The following is a 22940-nucleotide window of genomic DNA, read 5'->3' as shown; positions in this document are numbered from 1 at the left end:
CAGAGGGAGATACAGTTTATATGCCCAGGTGCTCTGAAAACTCCACCCTGAGCCCCTGTGTATGACAAACACACAAACTGTCCCCTTCCAGAACAATTTAGTACAGCATTTAGATACTGTACTTTGAGGAAAGAAAATACTTTTTTCATGAGTTTTCCTTGCCTGTCTGAATCTCAGCTCTGTGCTTGGCTTTAAACTGCAGAATGATTTTTGCTATTTGAAAGGGATCTGAAGACCACTGTTCACAGAAAACAGAAAGAAAAACACTGGTTTAAGGATGTCTGCCTTGTGGGTTGTGATTGCATTAATTACAAATCATGATTCATGGACATCTTGTTCCTGCATTTGTAAGATTAAAGCAGACTATATAAATAAAAGTCATTACAGGGTTTTAAGGGGATGATCACGCTTGCTTTCCAGTAGGAAATTTGGAGAGCTCATTAGCTTTACATTGCCACTAATGGGAGGGACGCTGCATTCTACTTTTATAGTTACAGCATATCAGCTTGCTTTGGGTTTTTTTTGTTTGGTTTGGTTTGGTTTGGTTTTTGTTTCTTTGTTTGTTTTTGTTTGGTTGGTTTTGTTTGGTTGGTTGGTTTGGTTTTTGTTGTTTTTGTTGTTTTGGATTTTTTTGTGCTAGTGCTGCTGTTTCCTACTGCCGTGAGCTCCAGTGGATAGAGTCTTACCAAACACAAGTCCTACAAATCCTGTGTCCAGCCCTGGACTTTCTAGTGAGCTCCTGAGAAAGCATTTAATTATATAAAACTACATGAGCATTAAGAAAAATATAACATAACAGGCTTCCATCTGTGGGCTGATTAAAGACACTTAGGATTTGGTTTGGAATTGGATTCTAAAGCAGAAGTTGTTGTCAGCAAACCTGCAGCTCATTTCTGCATTCTCCAAATGTCCCATCTCTACAATAGCTCCCAGCCAGTTTTTTGGGTTCCTCATTCTGGCTTAAACTCTCTGGTTACTGCATCAAGATTTGATCCATTGTTGTTTCTTTGTCTTTCCTCATATCTTTCCTCAGTCTTGCCTGACTCCAATCCTTTTGGGCACATACAATAAAGTTAAAGGTGATCCCACACCCTTAGGTCCCAGAATTACTGCCACGTCTCTCTACCTTTTTTTCTTATTGTCTCAGTATTGTGTATCATAACTTTACCTTTTCAAGGAGGTAAATATTGCACTAAAAGAAGTTTCTTTTGCTTTACACCTCACAGGGAAGTAGTGTGACTGCGTGGATTGTTTGAGCACTAGTCCCGAATTCAATGTTCCTGCACTGCTAGACTGGACCAGAACAAAGAATTTTCAGGATACCAAGTTTTCTATGTCAGACCTCTTGTTTCATGACTTCACCTCTAAAACATGATATCTACTCTCTTTCCTGTGAGCATTTTCCTTTGGCTGCCTGACCAAACACTGAAATAGAGACCTTGATACCCCTAAAGAGTACATTTCCCCCTCACATAAAGCTTCTTTCTATCTCTCAGTTTTGATGCTGATGTTCACTTCTGGTTTCCTTTCCTACCTTCTGAGAATATTCCACTTTTCACCTCATTTACTTCAGGACTGGTTGGGAGAAAATGCATTTTAAGAGGGATGCATGTATTAGATATTTTACTCGGGAAAATAGAAACTGTGTTTTGACTAACCATTTATGCAGAGATAAATGAATACATACAGAAATCCAGAAATACTCATGGCTCTTTACATTAGAAACCATAGAGTATAGTATAAGATGATTCATAATATCAAGCTGGAATTGTACAGCACTAGTGTCCAAGTTTCATATGACAAACTAGCAAACTATGATTCATCTTCAAATCCGAGTAAAAGTTCAAAGGAGAATTTGAGTTTCTCCTAGATGTTACTAAATCGCCAGGAACAGCCATGGATAGCAAATCTGGTTTGCCTCATGCTGCCACAGGGTATTGCAGGCTATGACCACATTTATCTTATCCTGCATTTTGTCTCAGTTTGTGGGGGCACGCTAATACATACCGAACTTAAAGTAAGTCCCATGTTGCTCTCCTCCTACTAAATTAGTCTTCTTGGCAGAATCTGGATGGAAAAAATGATTGCTTCTTTTCCAGGAAACTAATGCAGCTATGCAACAAATATTCTTATTCACATAGTTTCATGGGATGCATTGAATAAGCAATACTTATATTGCTGTGTTTACTCCCAGAGACCATTTTTGCTCTTGGTGAATTGTATCACATTTATTCTGTGAATGAAAGTTGTACTAAATGCTATAGTTCCCATAGCCTACGGAGGAAAGGTGGATGGAATCTATTCCTTTCCCTGTTTATCAAGGCATATGTACAGTCAGGTGATTTGCAGAGTTCTTAGACTTCCACCTGGGTGTTTGGGAACCAAGCTGTTTGCATTAGTTGGGAATTTGGATGTCATTGGGTACACTGTAAAATTTCTGTGTCTGTGCCTGGGGCACTATTAACAAATTACACTCTTTTCAATCTCGACAAACCTTTATCAGCAGTTATGAGAGCATGCAGTGCAGAACACAAATGATCCATTAGCAGAGACAGTTTCCTTACATTAGTTACACTTTCGTGAGGTTTTAGGACATAATGAATGTAAGAAATGCACATGTCCTTCTTTCAATTTTACCAATGAATTCTGCAGTACAACTGTAACTTCCTCTAAGTTTTCTCTTCTGCAGGTGATGAAACCTCTCACCTTCCTTCAGCTTAATAGTTTTCCTACAAATTAGCAGACAATTAGTGTGGAAAGAGGAGGAAGACAGATTTCTGGGAGTTAGTTCAGTTCTGTGCATTAAGTTTCTGTGTCTTAGGCTGACAATCGTGTAGATCATATTGGCAGGTTCCAGCCAAGACCCAGCTGGCAAGATAGGAAAATTTTCCAGTATAACTGGGAACTATATAGACTTTTTGGCTGCCAACAGTCCACCTCCATTAAGGTGACCTGCTGATTTAGCTGCTAATTGGCTCTGTGCAATTAACTTCTAATGCTCCTAATCACTGTGATGTTTAAGGTACTTGTAAAACTGATGAATTTGTAAGTATGATTTCTCTAAAGTGCAGAAATATTCCAAGTATCATTTTCCAGATGAAAAGCTGGAACAGAGACCATTATCTGCTAATCATGTTCTACATGTTAATTTTGGTAATGGTGTTATTATATTAAGCTTTTCTACACATCATGAATTAGCAAGTCATCTTCATTCTTTCAAGTCACATAGAACAATGAAGAAAATTATTGAAGGACAGGCACAGTCTATTAAAGCTGCCAGTGCCCTACTGGTTTTGGTGTAGGGGGAAAAAAAGAAGAAAAGGAGGACAAAATTTGTTCATGTTTAGCTCTTGTAGCAGCACAGTTAGATGCACTGATTTAGTGCAGTTAACCGGAAAATTAGTTGGTAGTCTCTGCCTCCAGTCCTCTAATCCAAAGGCCCTCTAGAAGTCAGTGATTGAGCCCACTTGGTTTTAGTCTCAGAGTCATGCTCTCTCTGGGCAGAAGCAGCACAGAAATAAAGCAGCACACTTTGCTTTAGCAGGGTCCATTTCCACCTGTATGCTTGCATTGCCCTCTCATAGCAGGTTCTCAGCGTGTTGGCTTTTTACCAAACACTAAACAAAATTAATGCAGCTGATAAGGACCAAGGCCTTCAACTTTCTAGGAGCAACTGAAGATGGCTGAAGCAACTGAAGAATGATACAAATATCTTTATATCACATTTTAAATTACCTTCTTGAATTTTTAATGTCATTCTCAAGTCATCCCTTGGGATTTGGTATTTATATCATAATATGAACTGTATAGCTACATACGTTTACAAAAAATCTTTTGTTTTCCTGCTTATATGTAAGCTACCACAGAAGTTAGATGATGTTCTTTCTATTTTCTCCCTTCATTACAGCCACAGCAATACCTATGTGAGCACAAATTTTCAAACAAGACAGCCAGACTACAGCTATAATTTGGCATACAGTAAAGTGCCTACATGTATTTCTATTCCTAACAGTGGACAAAATGTAACACTGTTCCTAAAGTATTGATCTCTGCTAAATGGTGGAATAGAAACACACTGAGCTAAAGGTCATGACATTTCATGTTCCAAATATCCAGATGTTAATGTTGGAGAAAAAGATCTAAATAAACTACCTACTTCTGTCAATAAAAAGAACTTAAATACATTCCACTGTCAATAGTAGTTAAAGTTGAATCGAAAATAATGAGAAGCAAAATTCTTTCTTTTCATTCATTCTTTTCAATTCATTTATTTAAATTCAAATTCAGACTTTTTTAATGTATTGCTTGATTGGTTTTGGAATTGGTCAAATAATAATAGTTCTTACTGTATTAACTCTTTGACCCATGAATTACATTTTTTATCCTCCACTACTCAAATAATTGGGTTTGATATATACCTCATGTCCACTGCTTTTACATTTTGAGAGTAAAGTTAAGAAGGCTTTCACTTGATAGAGCTGGGTAAATGAATCTATACAGATATAAATGTGTGGGCAAACCATCTTTTCTGGAAATAACATATTTTACTTCAATATTTCCAGCTTTTTACAGTGCCTGTGAACTCATCCCACTCTTTGATCTTGAACCACACGGTGATTTCAGTCAGAGACAAACATCTTAAATACACTAAGATTCTGAAGTTATGTGAAATGACATCAGGTGGGGGAAGATGTTAGAGACTTCCTACCAGGAGAGATAGCTATGCCATGAGCATAACTTGTGCTAAACTCAGAAGAAATCTGCTTGGGGAAAAGTGTTTAGAAATACCCTCCTCACAGGGTAATCGTCAGAGCTTGCTCTTTCTGAGAAACTAAATTACCTTGGAGATAGAAATCTGCAGGAAATCTAGCTTTAGTTCCAGTCTGTACAAATGAACATGTTTCTAAGAACAACATTTTTACAGAAGAGGAATATGCCCAAAGGCAAACTGAAAACTGAACACAAGGCAAACATGGCAATATTCCTCTTTGTTAAATTAGCTGAGGCTGAGTGATTAGTACTATTGTTCAGCTCAGCTGTTAACTCTTAGCTGATTTCCTAGCGCTTAATTCCCAGACAATTTCAAAGAGATTTGTGCACGAACTGAGAGCTAGACATAAACTTAAATGTGGTACTGACACAAGCGTTGTATAAGTGTGTATTTAATGTGAAATACTGTGAATCCAGGCTTCAGGAACATCCTTAAGCATTCTGAAGTTGAAGGGATTACTCACATTTCTACAGATCCCTGCAACCTTGAGCACCACATTGAATTATGATGTAGTAAAAGGTCAGAAAGGGTTATCTCTAGATTTGCGGAGTGTGCTGAACCATTGAATTCTGTCAGTGTTGAAAGAAGCCTCAATCAGTTAGTTACTTCTCATCTGCATCTGGCTTGGCAACCAGTCGAGAAGAGCAACAGCACTCACTTCCTATTCATGTATTATGCACGATTTTGCTTTGAATACCTTGTTTATTCCAACACGAAGGTTGTATTTTAATTTCATTTTGGTACCTCATTAGTGGGAAAACATGAGAATTGAGAGCACCACTCAACTGTTGAGCCACAGATCAATAGAGAAGAAGTTATTAAATGGCTTTGAAATGCCTGCATTAATAAAGCTATATACATTATTCTTCTTTCTGCTACTGGGCAGAAATAATAAATATTTTAAGAACCTCAAAATAGATGGAAGTAGTAATATTGACTAAGCAGAAACTGTTTGCCGGGAGATTAGGCTTTAGTTGGTAGGATTTAAATATGTTTGGCTTGTCAAAGCAATGTGACAACTCAGTGTTTTCATAATGTTCTGCGTCTACCTCATAACTTGTTGTGAAAGGATGATGGCTGCTGCCAGCTCGCTTTGTTCTTAATAATATTTTTAAAGATAAGAAAGTGAAATGGCTCCGTTTCAAGAATTAAGTCATTTCCTTGTGCCAAGATACTGACAAGCAGTCTTGGTGCAGGAAGATAAATTAGAGTTCTGACTCCTGCATCACAAAACAGATATCAACATTGTTTGAAAGGAGCCTTGCTGTTCAAGCTGGAGTTACTTCTTTTAACGTTGCAGATGTGAATGTCAAGTGAGATTTCTATGTGAATTTTTGTAATATGAAATAGAACAGACTGTTGAACTCAGGCAATTTTAAAAGTCAAGGATAATTTTAGTGAAGGGGAAGTCAGAAGAATCAGCAAGTGGAACACAAGGATCTCAGTCAAATTATAACATCAGCTGTATAGGACTATTTGCTGCCCACATATAATGGTATGTTTGCCTTGTTGTCTTTGCCACTGACACTGATTCTTTCAGCTCCCTCAAAACTGCACTTGCAATGCCTTCTTCTCTCTTCATGCTCACAATATTTAAACCCCTAGTGAAGAGTCCTCCATGTACTTCCACTCTAACACAAAAATTCCTCTTTCCTATGGGTACAAAATGGAAAAATTCCCACTTATCCAGCACAGCAACAGCAGTAGACTCCTCCCAGTACACCGACGGTAAGTAGAAAATGGATGACATCCATCTGGGGCTTCCTCTGCTCTTCTGTTCTTTGCTCGTACTTCTGCTTGGCTGCCTGAGTACATTCCATTCATCTGGGATCAGGAACTCTTTGAGCAGAAACTGTTTATTTTGAAAATCCTGTGAACACTGTAATGCTTGATCTGTGACTGATGCTTCCAAGCTGTGGGGTGAGGCTGTATTGACCTGCCTTACCTGATGGAAAATACCACTGGCACATGAAGGAGGTGACATAAAGGTCGTGACTGAGATAAGAAGTCAAACCATTTATTACAGACGACTCAGGCAAACAGGAAAACCAGCTGTCAGCACTTCAGAAGAGGAGTCACTGTAAACCTTCACCTCCTCACCTTGCAAGGATTCTTACATCACCTGTTACAGGACTGCCTCTTTGCATCAGTTTGGACACCCTGGTCTAGCTGTTTCAGCTGAGAGCTGAGAGCAGTTCTTTCTCCTCAGAAGATGTGGTTGAGACCATGGAATTAATTTATACACAAAAACACAAGTTGAAAATTGGGCAGTGTAGTGCTTTGTTTTTCCAGTTTATACATAGGTACAAGAGACACAAAGGAGGATGTGGTATTGTTGGAAAATCATATATTAAATGGCTCTTTAGTGAAAAAATGCTGTCATTCCTACCATAGCTTAGGGGGGCAAAAAGCAATAGAAAGCATATAAATATATCCTATATACACAAACAGTACAACACAGATGTCTTGTAAGCAGGGATTAGTTGCAGGACACTGTTATAGAAACAGCACATATTTTCCCTTGGGAAACCTAACCCCCCCCAAATGTAGTCCATTCAAGACCACAGAGAAACAATGTGCTGCTTATACTCATTTCCTTTCCTTCTTGCTGAGACTGACATTTTACAAACCAGGCTTCTATACATTTCACATTCTGTTTAAGAACTACAAAGTCCTTGGATCAGCATCCCTTTGTCCATTTAAAAAAATCTAAATACATTCCTCTCCACCTTTATATCATTATATTTCCCTTACTTCATTAAACTGAATAATATGAAGTTATTTTCACTTTTCACTGCAGGAGCATAACTGATGGAGTAGTTTTAAAAAAACTACAAGAGATTCATCTTAAACTAGTTTAATTTAAGCAGTTCCATGACAACAGCTGGTGGCATACCTTCTGGGAAATGCAGATGCAAACTCAGACTGGAAGATAAGATTTAGTGAGTTGCAGCTGCTGTCTACTACTACATCTAGCAACATCCTTTTAGATCAGAGTCAGAATGAGCCCTAAGATAAGCAGCCATCCATTTGCTTTATGGCAAACTGCAACTGGACAATAGGTGGCAACTGAATTCTTCACCATTCAAGTCGCATTTTCTTGTTATTTTAATAGTGATCCCTGTGCAGGTCAGGTGCCCTTTCCCTTCCCAGATACTACCTGTGATTGCCAGCTGAGTAACAAAGTAGGTCATTCGAGATTTCCGCTTCCTCCTCCAGATAGAGAAGAGCACGATGGCATTTCCAGCAATTGTAACAATAAAGAGAATCCAAAGGGTCACCAGCTGCTCTGTCTGCAATGGAAAGAAGGGAAAAAGCATATACATGGGTGATTGGATAGACAGTCACTTATCCTTAGACAAACGAGATGAGAATGGAAAGCAGGAGTGGAATTTGAGTTTTGCCAATTGATTTCAACTATTTAATCTAAAAGACAGTCTTGGTTTTTTTCAGAAAATACTTAACATGCATCGCTGCTAGTGAACATCACCAGTTTGGTTTGCAGTGGCTGTACATTACTTCCCTCTTCACAAAACCACTATCAGTGTCTATATTCTGCACTTAGTGCTAAAATGAGAGTCAGCTTTCAGCTTTCTTGTGCTGCTCCAGCAAGCTGTGAAATAACCAGCTGCCTCACTTCATAAGGAATGTTGATAGATGGGCTCCTTTGGAGGAATGGGGGAAATAAATACTTTTCTCTTTCCCAGCTTCAGTAATTTCGGGTCATTCACGAGCCATATGAAATTCAGACATCCACTCCATGATCTAGATGTGTACCATGACTGAATAGGAAGCTTGACCCACTAAGGAAAAGTGTAATTGTGTAGCGACTGAAACGTGATGACAAAACGTCCCCTAGTGGTGTGTGTACAAAGAAAACGAAGTAAGAAAGCTACTCATGCTCTCAAAGCATCAGGATGCTCTGGCTGCAAGATCGCCAGGATATGTGTCCACGTTTGATTGTTTGGTGAGTGCACACCGAATCTTAACGTCCTAGCAACTGGGATGAGTTTTAGGTAATGTCAATGCAGTCGTCCGGGATCTTCCCATTCCAGACGGCAAACTCACAACGTGGGAGTTAGAGGAAAATGGAGTAGGCAGGTAAGGGCTGAGCTGAGGAGGAGTGCCAGGTGCTGACCCTACAGACGTGGCCTTAAGGACATGTCCTTGAGAAGGTTGGGGGAAAGATGCTGTCAATAAGACCCCACCTACATGACTGGGCTTATGGTAGAGCAGAAGCCAAGGGAGAACACTCATTAAAAGCCTTTTAATGCAACTATGGGTGAGCAGAAACTAGAGCTCTTTCTGTTTGCAAAGAAAATAGCTGACTTCATGCGAGCGTGGGGAGGGAAGGCGAAATGAAAGGAACAGGGACATGGAACATCTTGCTTTGTAATTAGCCTTAGTGCCTTCTCAGCACTTAGTCCCACTCCTGGCCAGCAGTCATTATCCCTCATAGTCCCTCTCTTTGCCCCCCCTGGGCAGCCTCTCCTGGGAACCAGCCCCAGCTTTGCTCCGGGTAGGGAGCCACACTGCCTTGTGCGTCATGCAGTCATGCAGGCAAAGCAAGACCTGATGAGGAGCAATTTGGTGTTGCACTCTATGCCAAGCCCAGAAATTAGTTTAAGCAAACAGTGAAGGCCATGTAAAGAGGATTTAATTTTTCTCAGCATGATGATTTTCACCAGCATAATCTACCATTCATGCCATCTAACCTAACTTTAAATTTCCGAAGAGACACAGCTATTCTAAATTGTCTCAGTATTGTCTAGGTAATGGCAGTGTCTCAGAGATGACTCATCTCACCTACCTTGGGATGGGTTGTTTCCACTGAATATAGAGTGACCTAGATGAGACAACCTGTGTGGGCTAGATACTTGGAATTATTATTATTATTTTTAATCTAAAAGCTATCTTTTGGGGGTATCTGCAAATCTTAAATTTCTTGGAAACAAATGTCCTTAAAAACGTGTGGCAGAGTTACAGTGAAACTATTTTTATGGGCATGATTTTCTTAGTACAGAAATCGGAAGGAAATGTCTTTTTGGAAGGCAATAAAATCACAAAAGATAAGATTTCACAACACTTTTGTCCTTGAAATCAATGATTTCTCCTCAGGGTTTGTTTTGGTTTTTCCATTTCAGAAAACATATTTCTCACATAAAGAAAACTATGGGACTAGACTTGTTCCCATTTTCTTTGGTACAAAATCAGAAGAGCATTTTCTTGAAAGGAATTATATTCCTGTATTATACTGATATAGATAGGAACAGAACAAGTTTATGATTCCCAGAGAATCCTATGATTCCCACAGAGGAAATAGCAAGGGGCAACAGAGGCTGTATTAGAAGGATGTTTCCCCACCCTAGGAGCACAGCAAAAATGGTCAGATTAAATTCCTTCCCCCAATTTACAAGCAATGCCTAACAGTTAAGCAATGTTGGACTCCAGAAATTAAACCAGACTGCAAAGATAGATAACTTAAAAACGCAAACACTGAAAATAGAGTAAGTCTGGCAGACAAAGAAATAAAGCAGAATTTTTTATTAATCTATTTGCCATTCAGACAAAAGGCAAAAAGATCTCATTCCTGGGGATTAAGGAGCCATAACAATAGGCAACTTAAATCACCACAGCCTCTCTCAGTCTGTGTTAACTTGAAGAATGAAAACTTCCATGGTTATTAATGGGATGCCCACTGTGATAAAGGCCTTTGCAGAAGCTAGGGTTGGAATTCAAAATTATCTTCATGAATTGGAAACATGTACTGGGAAAAAAATTAACTTATTACCCACCAAGGAGGAGTTCAGCACTGCAGTGTAGAGTGTAAGCACACTTGGTTGGACCAGCCTTCAAAACATCCACCCTCACGTGCAGCACAAGAGCAAAGTGCCCCAGAACATCATGGCATCATCCTACCATGAGAGCAACAGCCACCAGCACTTTGGGATCAACACCAGGCTCATGTGCCTCTGCTCTCATCATTCCACTGGGCCATGCCCACTGCTGGGCACAGTGCTTCAAGACAGACACACAAATGTGTTGTCATTAAGGGCATATTCAGGCTAAACGACTGAATGAAACAAACTGCTAAGTCCAGGAAAAGATGAACATAGCCTTGAGGATACAAAAAGACTAATGTAAAATTGTAAAGGACTAATCTCTTCTTTAGATCCACTGCAGACTGAATAAAAATCAAAACTACAGTACAGAATTCAGGATGAAAATTTAAAAAGAAAAAGAAGGCTTTAAAATATATCATAGATAGAGAGACTGATTGAGCCAGTAAAACTTTCATCTGTGAAGGCCTTAAAAATAGTTTTTAGATCAGAGAGATAGATGATGGCTCTTCGAATTTCACTCCAGCTGAATTTTCTCTAGTTTTATTAATCATCTTCAGGTTGTTTAGACATAGAAGTGTTAAATTTCATGTCTTGTCCATTCATCAAACAAAAATCCTTTCTTAATAACAATCCTGGACAAGGTAATTTACAAAAAACATTCCTCAATAATATGTTGTGCAAACATCAGAAGCAGTCTGATAAAAAGGAAGATAATAATATCTCCCAAACATCTGTTGACAAGGACTTCTTTTGAAATGGGCATTAATATTTACACTAGATGAGAATGCCATGAGAGGCTAGTGTAATACAGCAGTTATTTCAGGTTAGAAAAGTTAGAGATGCTTTTGACATTATTAAGGTCACCAACAAATGAAAGTCAAGAGGATTTCCTTGGCTTGACTTGACAACTGCACATGCCGCTGTTCCACAAGACTGCTGTGTTTGGAGCATGGAAGTGCTTGACATCCAGAGAGCATATTTGTGTTTTGCTATGTTGCTCCAAGATTAAAACCAGGTATAGTCAATGAAGAAAATGCCTCTTCATGGGTGAAATATAAGCCAGAAAACCTGTTGGAAGACTGTGTGTATTTTCCTTTGGCTTTAAAAAAAAGGCTTGTCATTTTCTTTCTCTAATAAAATTTCTGAATCCAGAGGCTGGAATAAGCCTAACCAGAGGTGTATTGTGCTTTATATTTGAGGCAAAGATCACCCCTGCAAATCCTTTTAATCAAGACCATAATTAAATCCTTTTGGGAGATGTAGGGTGGCATTTTGGTACCACAATTCCATTCCTCCTTCCAGTTCTCCCCAGCCAACTTGCTTGTTTTGTCTTCTCTCAGGATTTGTATGCCTTTTTCTGGGCAGCACCAGCTGTGACTATGGAATGGGGATATATATATTCCTGATGGCCCACTCCAGTGGAGGTGCTGCTCCTCATGTCTTGAGGTGCAGAAGCCTTTGTCTGATATTAGAGAAATTGCCTAACAGAAAGAGAGGTTCAACTATCAGTGGACAAAGCTTATTTGCACTTGAACAGTTTAAAACAGTCTAACTCTAGCTGTTGAGGCTGCTTGGGAAACAACCTAGAAAAAATAGGTTTGCAGGTAAGAAATGAGCAACTAGAAAAAGAGAAGGAGACATACTCCATGCCTAGAGTGGCTGACTGGCCTCTTAGTAGGAGGACTGCAGGCCTGTGGTAAATTCTTGGTCCAGCTGACCTGCTGTCTTTCTACACCATGTTCTTGGTCTCTTAGGTGAAGAAGAGACATGATCCCTCATATCACAAGCCAGCAGCAGCTTAAGTCTCTGAATAGCTTTTTCTTGACAGTTGATAAACTCTGAGAATACACAAATGATCTTGCCTTTGCTATATTTTAAAAATTATGGAGTTAGGGTTACAGCAGTTGAGGTTGTAAGAGAGCTGCAATCATGGAGAAAGCCAAACAATTTTGTAAGAGTGTTCTTAACACATGAGAAGAATATATAAATCACCTTGTTAAATTGGCTAGCTGTCATGCTTGTGGTCAGGTTCACCACTAGTAGATTGCATTGCACTTTCTTGAAAGAGGGATAAAAAGAGAAAAATCTTTTCTCATTCTCCAAAATAATCACATTAATTGCAGACCATGTAGAAAAATGGAGCAGTCTAGATTAGCAAATTTTTTTGATCCTACTGTAGAAGACCTGGAATCTTGAACATTGAAAACTGAAAATGTTTAGGATGGATTTGCTGTTTTAACATCCTCCATTTATGATAGAAATCTAAAACCCTTAAAAAAACAAAAAAACCCAAAACCAACAACCCCCCCAAAAATCCCAAAACACCACGAAAATTAATTTTCCAGAGGCAGACAGGTGCCATGCAATTTGACTGATTTCTGTCAGGGATTTCTAGTCAACTTAGCTCTAAGGTAAATTGCACTTTGGACTGCAACTGAAAAGAATCGAGGGAATATTTTTATTAACCCAATTAGGGAGTTTTAAAAGAGCTGGCTAAACCTCTGATAGAATGAATTGAATTTTTAAATAAATGAACAAGGCAAAAATAATAAAACATCCCTTTTCCATACTGTCAGATTCCTCCACAGCAGAAACCCTAAAGGAGCTTTCTGGGGTCTAAGTGCTGCCTACAACTATCTGGGAGGAGAGTGCAGAGAAAGTGGAGCCAGATTCTTCTCAGATGTGCACCATGAAAGGCCAAGAGTCTACAAACAAGGGTTGCAACATGGGACATCTTGATAAGAAGTAAGGAGAAAAGTGTTCTTCATGAGGGTGGTCAAGCACTAGGATGAGAACCCAGAGAGGATGTGGGATTTCCATCCCTGGAGATATTCAGAATTTAAACAGATACTGCCCTGAGATTTCTGGCATTGTTTGGATTCCTTTCAAGTGGTTGGTTCAGGCAACCTCCAGAGGTCTTTCTCTACTTGTATTATTATGCACACACACAAGTATGCAAAACCCTATTTTCTTAAGGAATATTCTTAAAACTAAAGAGCACTTAAACAGACATAATCAGATGAGTGCTTTGCACATGTTGCATATTATTTATTATATCACAGAAACATGAACAGCTCAGATCTTTCTGGGAATCTCTGTAAATTAAAATTTGCTCTGCAAGTAAAGAATATGGGTGTAAAGGCTACAGGCATGGAAATGGCAAAAACGTATCAGTCTTAGGAAAAATGACTTTAAAAGCATAAGTTAGCATTTTTCTTATATTTATTTGAAGTCCTGAGATGATGAATTTCTGCCAGGTGTGACCAGCTTAAACTGTGGTCTATCAGAAATGAAGTGTGATGCCACTGAAGGGGTCATGACTATATTTATGCTTACAAAGTAGGTGTTCTTTAATGCACAAAAAGAACAAACTCAGTTAAACTTCCAAGGAAACATCCATATTTCTTTCCTTGTTGAAACTTTCTACACCGGTTGGGTTGTGAAAAAAACCCACAATCTAACAGCAATCTGCTTGAAGAAAAGCTGTAGGTGCGTTGTGTATACTTTAATTGTAGAGACAGCCATTCTTCCTGTCAGGAAGGAAAAAAAGTACAGGGCACCAAACATCTTACAAGAAGAGGCCAACAAACAGATTTCTTGGGCTAGAAGCAAGCTTCACAAAGCAAATGCTGATGAACAAAATGTGACGATTCAGATGATTAATCCAAGTCATCTCCTAATACTCAAGAAAAGAAAAGCTGAAAAGAATGGCTGAAAAGCTCTTGATTCATTTGCTGATAGGCCTTGTCTCAGTAAGAAAGAAACATGCTCAAACAACTGGGAAGGTCACTGAAATCTTCAGCCTTAGCTGTCACAAGCAGGCAGAAATTGTACTGTCCATCCCATAATACAAATACATTTTGAAAGGAGGTCCTCCATCCAGCAAGGCAAAACTGAGAAGATGGTTCCACACAAAGTTCACACAAGATATTCCTGAAAACTTTGGGAAAACAATTTGATTGACACTTAAAAACCCAGGGAATACTCATGTGAAGGTAAGAAAGACTGGGAGAAAAGAAAGTTCAAAGCTAAGGTTTATATTTTGTCATTGAAAGTGCTTTCTTAATGATTGAATTTGAGAGAAACATTTTTGGGCAGTCAACAAGCCCTCTAGGAGTTTTTTGGTTTTTGTTGTTGTTGTTGTTTTTTAATTAGTGTGGCTTGGAATGGAGCCTGATTCAAAGTGCACAAACACCAGCTCAGCCCCAGGTTTGACTCTGGGACTGAATCTTTAAATTAAAGATTTAAATGCTTTCTCATTTAAATGCTACTGGTTGTGCTAGATAGCCCTCGTATCCCCTGTGCAGAGTCTGCCTCACTGAGATGCTTTCTAACTGAACTGTCTGGGTTATCCTCCCAGCCCAAGGTTACAGAACATTCTGGCAAAGCTGGGATGCACTTCCACATGAAACCTTCACAGCATATTAAACGTGCTGTCAGTTCCCAAGGAGTCCTTATAGTTGGGAAAAGCCCACAGCTGGAGTTGATTTTTCTGTTCTGTTGAACTTGAGGAGCAGTTTTGTATGAGTTTGTGTTGATATGGTATTCCACTCATAGTCGGTTATGGCTTTGAGTTACATAGAGGAGAGATCTATAACATTTTCTTCCTTTTAGACTTAGGGAAACTGAGAAGCTGAGAAAGTCTATTCACTAAACCAGGACACCTTCTTATGGAAAGGGGCAATTTTGTTATTAAGATTACTTTCTCATCTTTTTGAAATGTAGCAAAGCTGTATGGTTGGGTTTTTTGTTTGTTTGTTTGTTTGCGGGGTTTTTTTTGTGAACTTTTAAAAAAGCCCTTTTTCTTAGCTCTGACTTCACCATCATGAATGAGCAGGGTCCTTTTGGTACACACAATCTAATGCATGCTAGTTGCAGTGATCTTTCCAAACTCAACAGCTGAACAAGCCCCAACTCTGCCCCAAAATTCTCCTTAGGAATGATGGTGACAGTCAGTAACAAATGTGACAAATCAGTTCTATCACCAAATAGTTCTTACATGCCATTCTGTCGTGATTTGGTACAAGATAGATAATAAATGCAGGCAGAACTGTTCAGTTATTGCAGGATGTTTTACCTATTGCACTCCAGGAAAATTCCACAGAATTAGACAGATAATCCTGATTTAAATGTCATCAGGAAACATAATTTTTTTATGGTATACCTATCTATTTTTTTGTAGAATATTTTCTATGTGGAAAGATAATATTAGGTCACTCACAGGTCTATCCATAGATTCATGATTTTTGACAGCCCTGTTTAAAATGCTGAAGTGTTGTTTTTCTTAATCATTTAAAATTATTAAATATGTCTAATCAGTAAAATTAAAAGAGCTCAAAAAATGTAACAAATTATACTTTCTAGGCATATTTATCTAGGAGAGGCAGACAGGTGTAAACCATGTGCCTTGTGGAGCACAGGGACAGTATATGAGGGTTGCTAGTGTAGAACAGCCCAAATCAACCAGGTCAGAGCTGCTCCCTGTTGTGCTGTCGTACTGCCAGATTACTTCTGTCTTGTGTTTAAGCCACTGGATGAGGCCAGCCTGGCCAACAGCACTGCAGCAGCAGTTTCCCAAGGAGATCATTCTCAGTGCAGCCTCTCAGGAACAGCAACAGTCATTACAGCGTATTGCAGAGGCTGCGTTCAGAAGTTCCTGACACCTTATTTGTATAAACTTAATCCTCCTCCTCTCTCCCCACTGAAAGATTGTAAAGTTACCTCTGAATTATTTGATATGCCTATTTTCTAAAATGTGTGATTGCATTTGCAGGGATTACTCCAGAAATCTGACAGCACCTATTATTATATTCCTATTATGTATTCTATTATATTTGTGATATTTCCTTGGAAATCAGAATGAGCAATAGCATAAGCAAATGCTTTTCAGATGAAGCGACTCCTACCTTTGGATGAAAGGATAGGGACATCAGACTGTGACTTCAGCAGTCTCTGAGAACACTTAGAGCCAAATCCATGTAACTGGATAGTCCTACAAAACCGTCACATTGGTCTCCTCAGCTCTTTGCTGGTGATGGTAACCCCCAACCTTTGTAAAGAGCATTAGCTCCATGGATCAGCAGCCCATGTTCTTAGAATTGTGCTTACTTGAGCTAGGTTGTGCTGTCCTGTTTAATATCTGAGCTACATGGACTAAAACAGGCAGGTACACTGAATCCTACAGTGTGTGGGGAGGACAGTCAAAGACATATGTTTAAAATAATTTGTGATGGTTTTGGTAGGCACACAGTTTCTCCTGAGAGCTGTAACACTTCAGTGTCACTGCTGTGCTAATGCTGCGTGGCACAAGGACCAGGGCTCATGGGGCCAGAGGCAGGAGAGTGTCAACACTTGGACCAGTGATTGGGATTCCCACTTGGCAGTGGGAACAACAGCTTTGGATGTAAACAACAAAACCTTTGTGTCCTGCTGCACAGGTGAGGATTCTATACAGCAGAGAAAAAAAATACTACTTGATGGATTCCCAGCTCTGCTGGCAGGTAGGAAATTATGGTGGGAACACAGTCCCACTGAGAAAACTCGCAGTGGCTGTTCCTTTCTCTTCTTGAGCACTCCAATCTTTACTTTCCTGCATAAAAGCAGTGCATCTTCTTTTTCAGCAGAGCTCTTAAAACAGACATGATCCCTACCCAGTCTTTCTGAGGACAAGCACATATTCCTACCATTGTGAAAGCTTCTGGGCTGTTTGGTTTAGTATCTGACAGGGCAAGAGTCTTCCCTCAGCCCTGACAAAGCCTCCCAAACCCTGTGAAAAATCAGGCCAAACCTATCCTGAGATTCCAGCTTTTCTCCAGGCAGGTTTCTGGTTTGTATCTTGTCAGGTTTGCAGAATTAAGAAGAGGAAGTAGAGAAAGGCTACAGGTATATAGATGATATCTGCTCCCTCTTGACTGGTGTATTTGGCAGGTGCAGTTGATGCTTACTTACAGCCCTTTTACACATGGATTAAGCACGTATGGAGGAGATTGTAAAGGGATGCAATGAACTCCCCTTTGGATTGGGAGGCTGGATCTACAATTAATACCAATTTGCACATCTGTTCTGAATTAGGTGCTGAAACAGCCAGCAGAATTCCTTGCAGTTTAAGTCAATAACCTACCTGGATACCCCACAGAAAGGCATCCAGGAAGAAAGATGATTGGGTTTTCAAGGACAATTAGCCATAACACAGCAGCAAGACCTAAATGGCAGCAGGAATGAGGCAGTGTCTTTGCCATGGGAAGCACCAGCTCATCTTGCTTGTTGAGTGGTGCATGATTACACCCAATCCTGCCTCAAAAGCTGCCATTCTGTATGCCAAGAGTCAGCCTAGTTACATGGCCCCAAATCATACTTCATTAGCAAAGCTTTGGTGAGCAGCTAGCCCTTCTGTAGTAATGACTACCAGAAGAAAATCTGTATTCCTCTAAGTGGAGGAAATGCTCTATCTTTGAGTGAAAATAGATCAACAAGATCCCCTCCCGTCTTCCCCCCAAAAAGACAACAAAACTTGAACTAGCAAAACACTCTCTAATCTGAAACTGTGCAGGGTTTAGCTGTTTAGAAGAGGAATAGACAGAGGCTCATTTTTTTCTGAAAGAGAAGCACTCACAGCTCAGCCTTTAACAGGACTTAAAGCGCTGAAATGCTGTAATGCAAATCATTTTACTTTTGTCATTTTTACATTGCCACCACAGTATAACACAGACACTACCTAGGGTGGGCACTGGCTGTCTTTCTGCTGCTTGGGAGGAAAAGACACCAGTGCATGCTCATATAGTTTGAGCAGCATATGAGATACCCTTGCAGTTCTTATTGGGTAAAATCATTAAAAAGTCATTAACAGGTACGGGGTGTCACTCTCCAGCCTCTGTTTATCAGTTTATCAGCTCAGATCATGTTTTCCTGTGACACTCCTGTGTTTTCCAGGTAGGTTACACCTGAATTTTCCAAGCAGAAATAGCTTGTGTGCTCTGTCTGCACCCTAGCACACAGGGGTTAACCTGTGTAGTGACCACTCACCCACCCTGCCTTCATAGTCAGCCACAGGAGACAGTATGTTTGAAAATCCAAACCCTATTTGTAAGCTACATTTTGAACACTGAACTCTGTTTTTCAAATTAATTCAACCTGTTCCAAACTGAAACTTGGATTGCCTTAGCTGCTTGAATATAGCATTGTAAAGAGGAAGACAATGCTGCTTGGCTTGCTGAAGTGGGTGAGGAGGCAGCCACAACATGGGCAGAGCTGGTGGAGAACGGCCAGCTGAGTCAACAGGTATCAGCAGCACCTTCCACATGTGAGTTTTACAGAGTGCTGAAATTGCTGCCAGGGAGCTCTGTCTTCCCTGCACTGTAGTCATCAGAGTAGGTGCTTTCTCCTTCCTTTCCTACAGCTGCACCAGCTGTCATTCATCTCTGGAGTCAAAATATTTCCATGCCTATCAACTGCTAGCAATTGATGTGAAATCAGGGAGTCTCCTTGCAAAGTTCATGCTACAAGTGCCAGAGCCAGGCATCCAACAGAGACTGAAGTGCCAGTCAAATGAGAAGCCCTCGGCTGCAGAATCGTTTCCTTTAGCAATGGATGAGCATGCCTGACTATCCTTGGTTTCTTAATTATTGTAATTTACTCAATCTCTCCTATTAACGAGCATTTTTCTGCCTGGGGACTTTCTAATCATGGAATTAATTGTCACTTTTACCATTATAAAATAGTGCTCCCGTGACATTGTTCAGATTTACAGCCCTAACTGTGAAAGGAAGACAGGAGATAAAGAGAAAGTCGTTAAAATATTTTTTCTTGTCTCTTGTGAGTTCTTTTTCAAGAGCAGTTTAGGAGTCCAACATGGAGAGTAAAAAAAGGAATAAAAAGTAATTTTCACCCTTGAGATCCTAGGTAGGAAGTATTACCTTAGCTATTATAAGTAGCATGTTAGAAGAGACCCTCATTAATAAGACTAGCACTATGAATCATCTCTTTCTTTATCAGGGCTGGGAACCTGCTGTAATTCCACTGATTCCACTAGGATTGTGTCAGAGCACTACCAATCTCACAGACACAAAAATTGCTCCTGAATATATCCCTTTTTACCTCACATGTTGTCAAATGATAGAAATGCCTGTATCTTTCCAGCTGAAATTGGTCTCTTGGGTGCTGAGCTCCAGAAGGAATGGCAGGGTACTCCAAACCAGACTTTTTAACAACTTGAACTTGTACAACGCACCATAACAACAGAGTGACACGTGGCATTCAGAACAAAATTAAGCAGTAGCAACAGGCATTGAAATCTGCAGGAAATACAAAGTTCAGAACTTCTCTAATTTTTTCCTACATTCACATATTGATGTTTAGTTTTGGAGATGCCTGAATGCACTTCCCATTCTATTCAACAGCATTAACTACTGAATGACTCATCTGATGCATCCTTAAAAACTGATTTCAAGAGACACTGCAACCCCTGCTCAACTTACCAAAAAATAAACAAACAAGAAAACAAGCAACTAAATTAATTAGAACCTGTCCCTCATGATTAAACAATCCCAACAACAAAAACTGCCTCTTGCTTGTGTGTGATGTTTGTTACAGTTGGAAAATTGAAAAGAAATTCCCTATGTCAAGATGATGCTTCTAAGGAATTACATTTAAAAATTGTGCTAAGAAAAATACAAGCTTTTGCCTAAAGATGCACGTATAATTACAATACCTCTACAAAAAAACCAGTACTGTCCTTTCTTGGAAGGAGATAGAGTTAGCTAAAACGAGTAAATCTGAAGTCAAATTTCTACAAGTATTTTGCTTTTCAGTAAATGCCTCACACATGCTGTCAGCTGTCTTTGCAGGGAAAAAAACCCCACCAATACCTGGAAAAAAAAGTTCAACAATCTTAGTTATATCCCCACATATGTGCTGAAAATGCTCTAAAGCTACAAGCATTTGAGAAAAGTAATGCACGCCTTAAAGTAATACCTTAAAGGAATAGTAAAAGGATCCCCACTCCTCTTCTGCCACCTCTGTGAAAGTCACCGTTTCAGTGTGGGTGACAAAGGTCAGATCCAGACAGCCGGTGCCTCCCTGGGAGCTGCTGCTGGCTTCTGTGGAGTTGACCTCCATCACTGGATTTTGCTTAGGTTGTCTAGGTGCTTGTTTTACTAAGAGTTAATGCAGCCAGGCTTCTCCCGTAAAAGCGCAGCACAAAACCAGCCTCTCACTGGCTACCAGAGGTGTCGGGCTTCAGTGCAGCTGAGTGATAGGGAAAGGAAAAAAAAAAAAAAAAAAAAAAAAAAAAAAAAAAAAAAAAAGGAAAAAAGAAAAAAACAACCCACAACAAAAACAAAGCCAAGCTGGCATTCCTTTGAGCTTTCTTTTGTTATAACTCTGACGACAGCCATCCACACGCTCTTTCCAACAGCAACAGCCAGTAACAAAGTCAGCCCACATGGACCCAGCCATGTGCTTTGTCGGCTTTGGATTACCTTGCACCTCAAGCTGTTAGCTCTGGACTCAGGCGCACCTGTAAAAGCATGGAGCTCCTCCCTGCACTAAGCCCAGGAACCTGGATATTCCACTCAGCAGTATTGTTTAGCCAAGCTTACTATGATTTTGATTACCTTTGGTCATATGGCATATCCATAAACAAGCAACAACACGCTCTCCCATATTAGCAAAACCCAATTAAGTCTGTAGGCTTAAGATATCACAATTTCCCTGTCAGTATCTACCTGACTTCATAAAGAGACCTCTCCCTCACCTTTGCAAAGAGCTGGAGTGTGCTGCACACCGAGGAAGGCATTGCTTCCTGCACCGTACAGAAAACCTGCCTGGAAAGGCACAGCTCCTAGACACTTAGAGGCTCAAGACTCTTCAGAACAAGGTAATCAATTATCCCTCTATTCATAGACTTCCTGAGCACTGATCCCACATACCTTCTGTTTATTCAGATGTTTTTACCCATCTCCAGTGGCATCACCCCAGCTTTACACCAAGGTGACGGATGTGAGTGCACTCATGTTCCCTGACCAGAGCTCTAAGTCACTTGTAAGTACAGCACTCATTCAGCCTTGTGAAGATGCTCTGCCTCGATGACAGGGCAATCCTAAGCAGCACTTGATGCGTTTCACACTCACACCCCACCAATTCGATCTCTCCTTACATGCTCAAAAACCAGTCCTGTGTTTATGTAGGCACAGATGGCCCTGAGTGAGCTCAGGAGTCTCTAAACCATCTCTCCTGCTAGCATAGCACACCTTCTCCCCCGGTGCTGGAGTAAGGGTCTCCATAACATGCCAACCTTGTCCATGTCTCTGATCTTCTTGGGACTGTGTCTATCCCTGCCTACATGGGCAGCAAGAAGGAGGTGACTAAAGGGCCCTCCAGCTCCCAGGGCCTGTATTAGCAGGGGAAATTCAGGGAAATCCAGGTCCAGATTTTGACTCTGAACCCTCCCAATTTAGGACATGCCTGGATCTATGGCTGTTTAGACCAGGCGGTTCTAGAGACTGCAGAAACCTCGGAGTGTCTAAGTAATATTCAGACTCTGCAGACGTCACTGGAGTCATCAGTCATTCAGCAGAGTCATTTAGAGAAGGGAATCTATCTAGACCAATACAGATAATCAGAACCAGTCTGATGCAATCAACTCTGACTAATATGCACCAGTGATCAATATTTAACGGTGACAAATGATTCATGGGTTAGAACATGAAATAGATAAAAAAGAAATATTATTAAAAAAAGATAAAAAAGAAATATTATAGAACCACAATATCTTGCTGAAAACCACTGAGGAAATGCTCATATATATATTATATAAAAGAGAGAGGAAATATTTTTGCATTTTTTCAGACTGATTGTACACGTTGACTTTGAAACTCTTTGTTTAGGTAACATCCAAACTTCTTGAAAACATTTTACCATTTTTTCCCCTCTTCTTTCTTCTTCATATCTTTCTTATATTTACAGAATTCTCTTAGCTAGATTTAAAAATTATTGCACTGGACTTTTGGGTTTGTTGGGATTTTTGCACTTTCATTCCTACAGAGCTGTTAAGCTCAAACATATTACAGGCACTAAGAGGCTTTTCAGTGTCGACACCACATGCCTACTTTCTCTAGGTAGTGCTTATGGTGCTGCAAAAGGTTATACTGTGCCCTCTTTCAGCACTCTCCAGTCCACACAGGGCTAATTCAGGTTTTCCATCACCGTTAGTTTTTCTGCCAGTGAGTATTTCTCAGTTCTGCCATGTTTTGTTGAGGGCTGGTTTTGTCAAAATGCTGGTTAGCTATGGAATTTGAAGCCATGGGTTGTCTGTGGCACCATATCTAGAA

General features: G+C 40.0%; 1 protein-coding gene across 2 annotated transcripts in view; it reads right to left on the bottom strand.

Annotated features, from left to right (window-relative positions):
- The window catches only part of NPSR1 (neuropeptide S receptor 1), a 56878-nt gene extending 35890 nt beyond the window's left edge, over positions 1 to 20988 (bottom strand). For both annotated transcript variants that reach the window (XM_066327508.1, XM_066327589.1), the window contains exons 1-2: positions 20584 to 20988; positions 7932 to 8064 (exon numbers count right to left, since the gene is read on the bottom strand). In XM_066327508.1, coding sequence (XP_066183605.1) covers positions 7932 to 8064; positions 20584 to 20727 — 277 coding nt within the window. In that variant the 5' untranslated portion in view covers positions 20728 to 20988. The remainder of the gene's footprint in view (positions 1 to 7931; positions 8065 to 20583) is intronic.
- Positions 20989 to 22940: the final 1952 nt, after the last annotated feature.

The sequence above is a fragment of the Sylvia atricapilla genome, chromosome 1, assembly GCF_009819655.1.
Source record: "Sylvia atricapilla isolate bSylAtr1 chromosome 1, bSylAtr1.pri, whole genome shotgun sequence".
NCBI lineage: Eukaryota > Metazoa > Chordata > Aves > Passeriformes > Sylviidae > Sylvia > Sylvia atricapilla.
Note: the sequence above shows the minus strand (reverse complement) of the source record. Positions and strands in the feature narration are given on the sequence as shown.